This window comes from the organism of the source record quoted next, unplaced genomic scaffold (assembly GCF_019419815.1).
Source record: "Pyrus x bretschneideri cultivar Hongxiangsu unplaced genomic scaffold, Pyrus_bretschneideri_v1 Contig15, whole genome shotgun sequence".
Lineage (NCBI taxonomy): Eukaryota > Viridiplantae > Streptophyta > Magnoliopsida > Rosales > Rosaceae > Pyrus > Pyrus x bretschneideri.
The window spans coordinates 708,890-721,706 of record NW_025999446.1 but is presented as its reverse complement, the minus strand read 5'-3'; the positions used below and the strand labels follow the sequence as shown (position 1 = coordinate 721,706).

Sequence of the window (12,817 nt, the reverse complement as noted above, 5' to 3'; positions counted from 1 at the left end):
TTTCGTATACAGTATTACATTTTTCTTTGGAAGACCCTTGAGTAGGGGTGGAAAAAATTCCCGAAAATCCCAAACCGAACCGAAAAAATCCCGATCCCAAACCAAAAATTTCCCAAACAGAAATTCCCGAAATTTTCGGGGTGCTATCCCGAACCGATCCCGAAATTTTGGTATGGGATTTGGGATTGGCTTCTCAATATTTCGGGAATCCCATACCAAACCAAAATTATATATTATTAATTTATACATATATATTTTATATTATTCTTTTATAATTGATGCTAGTAGTTTCTAATTCATGCTCTGCAACCTGGAATGCCTTACACCTTGCATATTTTTCATGTTCTGTTTGATATTCATTTGGATTTTATTATTGCTGCTGTCATGGCTAATGATTTCAGAAGGTTTGATTCTTTTGTCTCTTAACAGATTGTCAAAAGGGTTTAATTAATTTGAATTTTGACTCTGATAAAAACAATCAAGCATGCCAATATTTGATTAAATGGTAGTGTGAATGAAATGACATTCCTAGTTCATGAATGTGTTCTTAAATTATATATTTGAAGAATAATTCATAATTTCATATTTTAATTTGGGATTCCCGATTTGTCCCGAAATCCCGAAAATATTTCAGGATTCCCGAAATTTGGGATTCCCGAAATTTTGGTTTGGGATTGGTCTTCAAATTCCCGTCCCAAAAGATTTCGGTTTGGGATTCGGGATACTACTTTCGGTTCGGTATCCCATACCGAACCACCCCTACCCTTGAGCTTGATTGACATATTTATACATACGTATATATGTTTATTTTCTGGGAAGCATACAGGTTTTACGGTGAGGGGTTAGAATGTATTTTGCTAAATGGTTTTCAAAGAGCTTTGTTTTTGCCCACTCACGCTTTTGTTTTTCGCCCCTCCAAGTTCTAGTAGCTTAGCGGGTTCGGTGGTTTTCCCAGAGGACGTCCCGGCATTTCTGACAGACACTCACCGATGTAGGGTCACCTTCGGGTGTACTATTGTCGTATCATTCTCTTTGGACTGCTGTAGTCTTGCTCTGAACTTAGCGTTTCACTTACGCTAGCACTTGTCTTAGTACGTTGTATGCTAGTTTTTAAATTATTCGTACTTTTACATTACTATCTCATAAGCTTCCGCACGTGCACATGGCTACGTCACCTTCGTGTGACGGCCAGCACGCCCCGATCTCGGTCGGGGTGTGTCAAAAAAGCTGAAAACGTGAAGTAGCAAAAAATGAGATTATTCCCATAGCACAGCAGAAGTAGTTTTTTTTTTTTTTTTCAAAGCATAGCAATACCAAACCAGCCCTAGCCTCATAATGCGCTAGAAATAATGTGGTTCAAACTCGCCTTTATTGAACCTAAGACCTCTCACTTATAAGTGAAGAGGAATACTACTAAACCGTAGTACTAGTGGCTCACTATGACCCTAAATAAATTAAAATAATTAATTGAGTCACTAGTTTATGCATTATTTTCTTTTTTGTTTTAATTTGAGTTTTTAGTTTTGAATCATTGCTTTGTAACCATAAAGCACCTGCAATCACCTCAATGCACATCTGTCAAAGTTACAAGCATATACGTGATATAGTTATGGGGTTTTTGAATTTTAATTTTTGAAGAAGATTAAAATTTAATAAAAATTTGGTGTTAGATTAGATATTGATTTTAGTCTTTTAATGTTTACTTAATTTAAATTTATATTATATTTTTGTTTTAATACTTAATAGATATCTTATTTAATGTCATTACATTAAATTTTAAATTTATTATTATACACATTTTAATTCATTAATTTTATTTAACTTCCTCTAATTAATGTACTTAAACTTGCATATCATAATATATTTTACTAAATTAGTGCATTGAAATATCCCTACCTAAATATATTGTAGTACCTAAATATATTGTAATGAATTAGTGGCACAAAAGAAAATATGTAAAAACATAAGTGTACCGAAAATTTTGTACCTAAATATATGATACAAAGGGGGGTGTAGTCAATTTGGATTTCAAAGGATTTTAATGGATTTTTTTTTTAGTAATAAATTTCAAAAGATTTTAATAGACTTTATAATTCTCTATGGATTTTAGAAGATTTATGTGGATTTTCATTATGATTTTTGTGGATTTATATGAATTTCTTCCATGGATTGCTTAGGATTTTGAAAAAAAATTGAAAATCACACGCAGAATCGTAGGATCATTTTTAATGAAATCATGCGGCTGTGACTCAAACAACTCCAATGTTCCAATGTGTGTTCAGTTATGGGTCTCCTCTGTCTAACCTTCCTTCATTCAGTCTAGCAGACCAACCACAAGCCGCAAGCTGCAAGCATATTCACCATGGTAGTTCCATTCCTTTTCAATTCCATGCTCACCATTTTCCTAAACTTCAATGCACACTCTAGCTTCCTGCCCTTCCAGTACCCACTAAGCATAACATTAGAAACCACATTTCATTAATTTCCGGCAAGCTCCACTTCCCCACAACAACAATACATATGAATCAACAAGTTCTGCACTTGCAGCACAGAGTTCACCCCAAAACTAGAAAGTATAGCTATTGGGAACAAATCTCGGAACAGCGCCGTACTCACTGAGCTTGTGCAAGTTATGTGGGTTTGGGGTAATGGAGATTATATAATTTTTGGCGATTTGAGGCGATTTTCCATTGAAAATCGGTTTCGTGCGAGGAGAACATGGGAGAAAAAAAAAATTGATTGCAGCGATATGTTAAAAAAATATTGAACCATCGGATCTCAGGTAGGGCAAAAAATGGAGGAAGACTATTCCTCTTCTGAGAAAAGAGAGAACTTGCCAGAACCCAATGGTTGTTTACGACTAGAATTTGAAAAAAAAAAAAAAAATCCAGATGAGAATGAAGACGATGAATTCAAAGTTGAAGAGGACGATGGGATGTGTTCTGAAGAGTAAGGTATAGGTGAAGATGAAGGGGTTGGGAGGTTCTTTTCTGTTTGAGGGCGTGAAAAGAAATCAGATGGGGGATGGTAGGATTCTTGATTGCATTTGGTATATATACCATCCACCTTCAAATCCATCAAAATCTCTCTCCTATTCAAATCCTATCAAACTTTTGCATTTTCACTAACTCTAGATTTAGATGTATTCTTTAAAATCTTAGACCTCGTTTGGTATACCGTATAACACACTAGATAGGATTAATTATACGGTATCAGGTGTTTGGTGTCCCCATGTGTTAAATAGTTAGCCAACTAAATACTCCGGCCCAACCTATTCTATACGGCTGACACCCGCTTAATTATCCTTTCCAAAACCACAGTATTATTTAGTCGGGTTTAAAACATGGCTCTCTCACTCTCTCCAACTCCCAGGTTCTCCTTCGAATCCCAGGTTCTCCTCATTCTTCTTCTCGCATTTGAATCCCAGGTTCTCCTTCTTTGTCTTCTCCTCCTTCTTCTTCTCTCATCTGAACCCAGGTTCTTCTTCTTCGTCTTTTTTCTCCTTCTTCTCTCTCATTTGAATCCCAGGTCCTCCTTCTTCTTCTCTCTGTTCCGCCCTTCACCTCCTATTTTTCTTTTTCTTCTCTCTATGTTCTGCCATCCTCCTCTTATTTTTCTTTTTCTAGATCCGAAAAAATAAAAAATTGATCTGTATGTTGAAAATTGCAAAGATCCTAAATTGGGTATGTTGAAAATTCGAACCCAGTTGAAGAAATAGGTTGAACGATTACATTTGGAATGAAGCTTGATGAATTCATAATATCAATGCCTGGGCTGGTTTGGCTGTAGCAAGATCTGGATTTGATGTAATTTCATAGTATTGTTCAAAATTCATAATTCACCAATATAATAATATTTTTAAGTCTTTCTTATCCGATAGAGTATCCAACCAAACACAGTATAAATAATACGGTCATTAATCCGATACTACACCAAACGTCCGACTAAATTATTCAGTACTATCCGGTGGCTATTTATCCTATCTGACATAAATAGTCAGTACAGTCCGAGCTGCCAAACAAGACCTTAATTGACCATCCTTGGATTTAGATATATTCTTTAAAATCCTTGTAAATCCTACCTTGACCACACTATGATTTCTAAATCTTTTATAATCCTCTTTTAAAACTATAATTGACTACATCCTAATTTTAAAGTCTATTAAAATCTTATCAAATTCTATTTTGACTACACCCCGGCCCTAAACTAGTGTACTGAAATGTCGGTACCTAAATATATTATACTAAACTATAATGAGAATTAAAATTTGTGATATTTTCATAAAATTTAATTTATGAACACCATAAAATTATAAATAAAAAAAGAGAGACATTGAATACATATGCAAGCATTAAATAGAGTAGGGACTAAAATCAACTTTTAATCTTGTATAAGTCATTTTTCTAAACTTCATCTTATTCAAGGATTAAAATCTAGTTTTCTATATAATTATTTATCTATGACATTCATATTAAGTTTTATCTACCTATGACGAAGAGAGAAAAAATTATTTAGAGTAGGATTCTCTCTCCTTTTTTTTCCCTCCCCTTCCCTCTCCTCCTATTTAAACGGTCACGGTTAAGTTACGTCGATATCTTATATTAATTTTTTATAAAAAGGGAAAGACAAATAAAGAATGTGAGAGAAGGGAATGAAGTGAGATGGAAATAGGAGGAAATAGAATCCTAGTCCAAATTATATCTATGACGGAGAGAAACAATTATCTAATAGTTACCTATGAAGAAGATTGACATCATTATCTATAACAATTTTGTACCTATTGCAATGAAAGAAAAAGAAAAAGAATTGGGTCCTATTAATTAATAGGTTGCAATGAGTGAAAGTATAAGACCAAGAAGACCGAGACTTGATATGTAGATAGAAGATAAACCCTCCATCATTTGAACCAAATTAAAGGAGCAAGCATCCAAATGCATATATAATATAAATCAAGTTAACTAAAAAGGGAAAATAAAAATGATCCCTATAGAACCAATATGGAGATTGACCTTGCCAATTTGCTTAAATTACTCTTCTGTTTGATATTTAGCCCTAGTTTGATACTGAAGTGATTTTGAAAAAAAAGTAGTTATAAAAAAAAGGTGTGGGCTTTTTTATGTTTGGTAAACATTCAACTTCAGTTTTTTTTCATAGTTTTGAGTGAAAAAAAACCAAAAACACAAAGCTGCAAAACCCAGCTTTAAAAAACCAGTTTTTTTTCACATCTGTTTTACATAAAAGTTTATCAAACACTATAATACTACTTTTTTTTTAAGCACTTTTACACAATAATTTACTAAATACTCTGTTACTTTATTTCATAACTGCTTATTCTTAAAGCACAATAGAAACAATTTTTTTTTCAAAACATAACAATACCAAATCAGCCATCAGTAAGAAAATGGCCATAAATCGTTAAAGACAAATGATGAGTTAACTCATCAACAGTGAAAGATACAGATATTTCGAGTTCAAATTGATCAAATTCTTCTCCCTAAGTTTTTGATATCAATTTCCTGTTTCCACTTGAAGTACACAATTTTCAGATCTTGTGTTACCTTTTCCGTTTACAGATGCAAATCGTGCGTTTAATTACCCGAGTAGTTCCCAATGGATGTTTTGAACTTTGGAGCCATGGGAGAGAGAACAACTGGAAATTCGGGAGACAAGCACAGTAGCTTCTGGGTTTCATCGCAGAGGAGAGACCGAGAGAGTGGGGAGGAGAAAGGTTGGGTGAGGAAGACAGACAGAAAGTAAAGAGCAGAAAGTGAGGAAGATAAAAGACTTTTCTAATTTCAACCTTATTTTTTATTTTATTAGTAAGAGTAAGACCGATACATTACAATACTTTATAAGACTATCTTTAATAAGAATAATCATCATATAAAATGAGTATAAAATAATCATCATATAAAATGAGTATAAAATAAATATAATATAAAATGAGTATAAAATAAATATAATAACAAAATAAATCCTTAAAAGATCGGAAAGGTTCCTTTTTGAGCGAGTCCAGGAGCATAACTTAAAGTTGAACAAAAAATAAATATTCAAATAATTTAAAGTTGTCTTTTATGTATCTTCCAGTGATAGAAGTACTATAATTAAAAAAATGATAGAAGAGCAATACGTGTGTGTGTGTGTAGTTGTGGTACCTTAATTTACGAAATAACTAATTAAACATTAACAAAAACAAATGGCATGTCAGTCATGTAACGTATGTACCTAAGCAAATGAGATGCCTTTGCCTTTGATTACTTTGGTTGCCATTTTCCGGTTTTTGAACGTTTATACAAACATCATCAGTGGTTTCAATGGTAGGCATTGGTTTTATTTGTATGCCTATCAAGATAAGAACACAAGCCCACTTATATATTAATACGATACGATACATAAACTAGTTCCTTGATGCAAGATTTTTCTATTGCTGTGTCTAATAAGAATAAAAGAAAATAGAAAGCTCAATTAGGACAATTTAAAACAAAGAGAAAATGAGAGCGTTACTAACCGTCATAAATCCATTGTTCCCAGAAACTGAGCAAGCTTCCACTTAAGAATGCAGAACTCAGACCAGCTAGTTCATTTAAAGGTGTTTCCTCGTAGTACTTTTTAGCAATGGCTAACTTTGGATTGCGCTAAATTAAATCCCACACAATATCTACATATTGCAAAGTGAAAGAAGAATAAAATTGTTTAGAAATAACCTCTATATATCTAGTTATAAAAATTAGTGTAATCTCAACATTATTAATATACAGAGGTTTTATAGTATTTATAGAAGGAAAAAAAAAAATATTAAGGCGCCACTAATAATAATTATCATTTGAATGTTGATCTTACCAAATCTTTTGAACTTAAAACCCGTAGATAATAAGTGTAGCGCAATCAGAATCGTTCAGGGTTTCGCGCGGAGTGACAGAATAAAGGTATTGAGCCATTTTCTCTCCTCCTTCATAACCCTAAGCCGCGAGAAGTGGGGTGGTTTTGCCGGTCATAAGTGGGTTGATTTTCTCGGGAGGAAAGACAATACTGAGCAACTTCTTGTTTTTTTCAACCATGCATTTTGCTAGTTCGACGCTTTCTGGAATTAAGTGTATAACAAGATGAAGAGCGGTTAAACCGAAATGGCTTTTTATTTCCAAGTCTTCTGGTGCCATTAAGTTCACCAATTTTTTTGCATCGTCCACCTTCCTACCCAAGACTGCCTTTTGAAGAATTGTCTCATTGTATCTGCTAAGTCCTGCAGTTACTGCCTCGGGATGGTTGTTAAGAAACTCCATTGCAGCATCCCAATCATTATCCGCCAAGCTCAACAAAGTTTGATTAACGTGGTTGTCTTCGTGTCCTGCCAAGCTAGCTAACGTTACATATATTCCCCATAATGTACGTAACATATAGTTGTTAACCTCATCACCAAACGAAAAACATATACACTATATACTTGTTACAGATTTTTCTTATTCTTCTTAATTTTAATTATTACGGATTTTTCTTATTATTCTTAATTTTATTGTATATAAAGTGCTTTTGTTCTTGTTTACTATTGAATACCGTCAATTTTTCTATGTTTTAATAAGAATCCAAAGTTGAGAGTATCATGCATTTATTTTTGTCCTTGTGAAAAGAAAAATAAACGACTATTTTAGAATGCAAATAACGATGTAGAATTTGAAAGCAGTTTAATCAATAAATATTGAACGGAAGTCTTTGTGAGAATTAAAGACATAATACCAGAATCTATTGTTGACCATTCCTCGGGCTCTACATCAATAGTGGTTGGGTCGTTATTCATGTGATCGTTGGATATCTTCTCTGAAAAATGAAATCCTTATGTTTATATCACATCATTCACTATTGGTTAGTATATTTCTTCCTTTTCTTTTCTTATTTTTGTTGTCTAAATTGAACTCTACTAAGGATATATCTGATTCAATTGAAAAAAAACCAGGCCAAAGCCAAAATACTCGCACAATTGACCAAAAAAAAAAAAAAAGATGTCTTTCTTTTTAATGAATATGCAACCAAAAAAAAAAAGTCAAATATTAGTGGCTTTTCCTTTTGGTCTTCATGCCAAATAAATTGGATGAGGATCCTCTTCAAATCCTCATTGTGAGGATCCTAGAAATCATTTTATCGTGTTCGTTCATCGAATATCATGCAGTCAGTTTTCATCAATTACTGTTTTTGTTCAATTTTAAATAAAAATTTAAAATAATTTCTGACCACATGATGATAGATAAACAAACACGATGAAATGATCTCGGGATCCTCACAAAGAGGATCCGGATAGGATCCTATCCGAAATACATTGGGCTCACTCTTAACAAAGCAATGTATAATATTAACAGTTTCGTTCATAAGAACATTCTGTAAATCAGCCGCGAAGTATTTTGAGAAAAACTTCTCCTCATTCTCATCCTGTGAGGATCCAAGTTAAATCCAAAGACAAATGCCTAACTATATGGAAAAGGCGAAGGTGCACTTACCGGTTCCTGTGGCTTGGGATGCTTCAGCTGGCTTCAACTTTTCTGCCAAAATATCCCATGCAACTTTGGCTGTGCTGGCGCCCATAAATAAAAGGAAAAGTATCGGCCCCACAAGAAATCTGGATGGAGTTCAAAGCCTTGGCATTACTCTTCCTCCAAGCTTTAAATTCAACTTCACCATGTTCTCGTTCAGGAGGCTCAGTGGTCGCTTCCACAACGTTCCAAAGATCTTCTACCAACAAGTAGGTTCTAACTTGCAAACTCCATTCTTCACAGTTACTTTGGTTTAGGAGTTTATAAGCAATTAAACTTGGGATAATTGTGTCTGTCATCTTCAATCTGTAAATTTATCAAATATGAATTTAGTGGCGGAGTAAGAAATTTTAATAAGAAGAGTCAATCTTAAGTGACGATAAAATTATGATAATTTGAGTTTATAAATGAAAATTAATAGAGAATGATCATAAGTATCAACTTATTTAGCATAAAAAAAATTCCAAGTTTCCAAAGTTAATATCGTTATGATTTAATTAATTGCATTATAGCAGATGACGTTTTACAACATCAGCGAAAAACAATCATGCCTATGAATTTTGGTGCGAATTTGAATAAATTAACTGGATATGAGTAGGAGGACATGAAATTTAATATCTTTTATTTGATTAAGAGGCCAAGAATGATAATATGAAATTAAGTGTTGGACACTCAAGTATGAGCAAACTACACTTGTGAGGAAGGTCAACTATAAATATAGAAGATAAATTACATCAATATAGCACATATAAATACAACATTTTCAAATCGTGAGAAGGGTCATTTGATTGGACCTTGGTACCTTCCTCTCCTCACCAAAATATTGTTGGCTGCAAATGGGTGTTCCGGATTAAAAGGAAACCTGATGGCACGATTGATCGTTACAAGGCTCGCCTTGTAGCCAAAGGATTTCACCAGCAAGCAGGTATTGATTTTACAGAAACCTTCAGCCCTGTTGCCAAATCAGTCACCATTCGCATTTTATTAACCCTTGCTGTCCAAAATGATTGGTTTCTCAATCAGTTGGATATTAGTAATGCGTTTCTTCATGGTTCACTGCAAGAAGAGGTGTTTATGCAACAACCTCCTGGTTTTGTTGATGCCTCTCAGCCTTCTTTTGTCTGTAAGCTTAATCGATCTCTTTATGGCTTAAAACAAGCCCCTCGGGCTTGGTATGATAAACTTGGTCACACCTTGCTCTCTCTTGGCTTTGCTAATTCTCAATCTGATTGCTCTTTGTTTGTGCGCACCTTTCCTTCTCTGGTGATGGTCTTGGTGTATGTTGATGACATACTTGTCACCGGTCCCAATGCCTCTCATTGTCAAGCTTTTATTCAAAAGCTCAGTACCTTGTTTCCTGTCAAAGACTTAGGACCTCTCCATTATTTCCTTGGTCTTGAAGTACATCGATCCTCTGACGGTATATTCATGTCTCAAGGCAAATATGTTATGGATCTTCTTATTAAGACAAAAATGGAAGGATGCAAGCCTTGTGTCACTCCTCTTGGTACTACCAAATTAGATCACATTGGAACTTTGTTGCCTGATCCAAAGGAATACCGGTCCATAGTTGGTGCCCTTCAATATCTCACCTGGACTCGGCCAGATCTCTCCTTTGTTGTGAACCAAGTATGTCAGTTTCTTCATTGTCCTCATGACACTCATTTTCAGGCAGTTAAACGAATTCTCCGGTTTCTCAAAGGATCTGTTGATCAAGGCATTTGGTTCAAAAAGGGATCTCTGCACCTAAAAGCTTTCTCGGATGCCGATTGGGCTGGATGTGTTTTTGATCGACACTCTATATCTGGCTATTGTATTTACTTAGGTCCCAATCTTATCAGTTGGAGTGCTAAAAAGCAGCCAACTGTTGCACGCTCTTCAACCGAGGCCGAATATCGCTCTCTTGCTCTTACTGCTGCAGAACTTACATGGATTTGCAAGATTTTCAACAACATTACTTTCTCTCTTTCTCATCCTCCTACACTGTGGTGTGACAATGTTTCTGCAATATCTTTGGCTTCCAATCCTGTGTTTCATGCGCGCACAAAACATGTGGAGATCGATTATCATTACATCCGGGAGCTTGTTCTTGCTGGTTTAGTCAAAGTGTTATATGTTCCCACTGAAAACCAGATTGCACACATCCATACTAAGTCACTGTCCAAGGCACGATTTCATTTTCTTCAATCCAAGCTTTCTCTGGGTTCTCCTCCGATTAGCTTGAGGGGGTGTAAAGGGATAAGTAGTCATAGCTAACAGCTTGTACAGCTGTCATTTACAGATGTAACAGTTTTGCAACTAATCTCTGTATTAGAGACCTAATTATGTATAAGTAGGTACTAAGCTTTATTAGAGACCTGTATATATATTGAGTTGTAATCCTTACACATTAAGTAATGAAATACAAAGAGTTATTTTCTTATACAGCTTGCCTGCACAGATAGAGAAGTGATACACATTTAAGCAAACATAGCATATCCAATCGAATAATGTGAACATTCGGCCGCTCACTTCAAAAGTGGTTTTACCAAAATCTTGGTCTTGATAGATTTAAACTCCAAAACTAATCCGAAACAACATAGTATCAAAAGGCGCAATTTACCTTTTGAAAATCGTTTTCCTCTTCAACCTTAATAATATCCGTTAAATGGTCAATCAAATTCAGCTCCCATGTACTTTTCTGATTAATTTCCTGCACCAAACAGATCAAAATCGAACATTTTAAAAAAAAAAAAAAAATCACAACAAACATCAAAATCTAATACACTAAAAATGGCTCCCTCATTTGACAAATAAAATGCGAAAACTATTGATAACTTTTTGTTAAAAAATTTAGTTTCAAAACTTTCAATTACTTGAAAAATCTAAACCGACATTTTCACTGACCAGTTTGATGCAATTCTCGAATAGCTCGAGGATCTGCGCCTTTCCGAGGCCGGGATCGGGGTCTCCCTGCTGGCAGGAGATTGAGCGCAACGGACTTCCTTCCAATCGCGGCGGCGCGTGCTGCGCGAGCCTGCGCACGCTCGCTGTGGTCGTCGTTGCAGCCGAGGAAGAAGGGGCTGGTTGGAGGCTGGAGACGAGCGGCCATTGGGAGCCTCTGCTTCTGGGTTGCCAGATTAGGGCTCCGAGTGTAGGCCATTGCAATCGGGAAAATCGAATTGGGAAATTAGGGTTTGGAATTGGGAAAGTTTACGAGAGTTGGGGAGCGTTTGAGAAGGATACTGATGGGACGAACAGGTTCCCTCCATTTCATGTGTGTTAAATATTTTTTGGGGGTTTTGAGAGGGTATAATACGATGCTTCTCGTGCAGGATACAAACATCCATTTTCTTTTGTTGACCAATCTATGACCGTCAATTTTACATCCATGTTTGAGAGCTGCCAAGCTGGCATTTCGAAAAGGAAAATTATATTCACACATTCTAAATTACTTTTTCCACATTTTTTTTAATTTTTTAATATTTTTCTATTAAGTGTTAGTGATGTGTAGAAAATATTAAAAATTAAAAGAATGTAGAAAAAGTAATTTAAGATGTATAAATATAAACTCTCTTTCAAAAAAGTTATTCAATACCAAAATATATTGATATAATTACTTTTCACTCCTGTAATAAAATATCACATGCAAAAGAAAGAGGGATGCAATGCAAAGAAGAGTAAATGTTCAAACACGTACGTCAATGTCTTTTCATTACAAAGTCCTTCGTTACAACCAGGGTGCATTTGCTTTTATAATACAGGATCCAAACAATATTTCATTACAAGATTCAAAAAGAAAAAATTCGTAGCAACTCCAAAACTAAGAAGCATCATTTATCACGCTAACACGAGGCCAATTATTTAGGTGTCACAATAAGTCTAGGCCACATTTTTATTTTCCTGTCAAACACGCCTGCTCCATAAGTAGAAATGACTAACTCAAGAAGCAAGGGAATTTGCATCCATATGAAAGATGCAACTGGAACACTTGCAAGCAAAGTAACTAGAATGGCAATAGATGACTTTCCATGAAGCATAATGGAAAGGGCTGAAGAGAAAGCTATCATCATCGCAACGATAGATAAAAAAAAGGGTGATAAGGCTTAATATCATTTTTGTTGGTAATGATTTGAGGAAATCTTCTTCGGCATAACACGATATGAGGATTTCCAAAAATATCATTACTGAAGTTGTGGAAGAAAAGAGTGATATAGCATCTGAAACTATAAAAGTTTTCAATGCCCTCTTACTTAAGAATATAGGAAGACCTATATCTTGATTATTTCCACAAGAACTGTAAATGCTGCAGCAAACGT

General features: G+C 34.9%; 1 protein-coding gene across 1 annotated transcript; it reads right to left on the bottom strand.

Annotated features, from left to right (window-relative positions):
• Positions 1-10,844: 10,844 nt before the first annotated feature.
• LOC125475419 (condensin complex subunit 2-like) lies at positions 10,845-11,751 on the bottom strand. Its single transcript, XM_048580151.1, has 2 exons — positions 11,406-11,751; positions 10,845-11,211 (listed from the first exon to the last, which is right to left on the bottom strand). The coding sequence occupies exons 1-2, from the start codon at positions 11,659-11,661 to the stop codon at positions 11,204-11,206; spliced, it is 264 nt and encodes an 87-aa protein (XP_048436108.1). The 5' UTR covers positions 11,662-11,751; the 3' UTR covers positions 10,845-11,203.
• Positions 11,752-12,817: the final 1,066 nt, after the last annotated feature.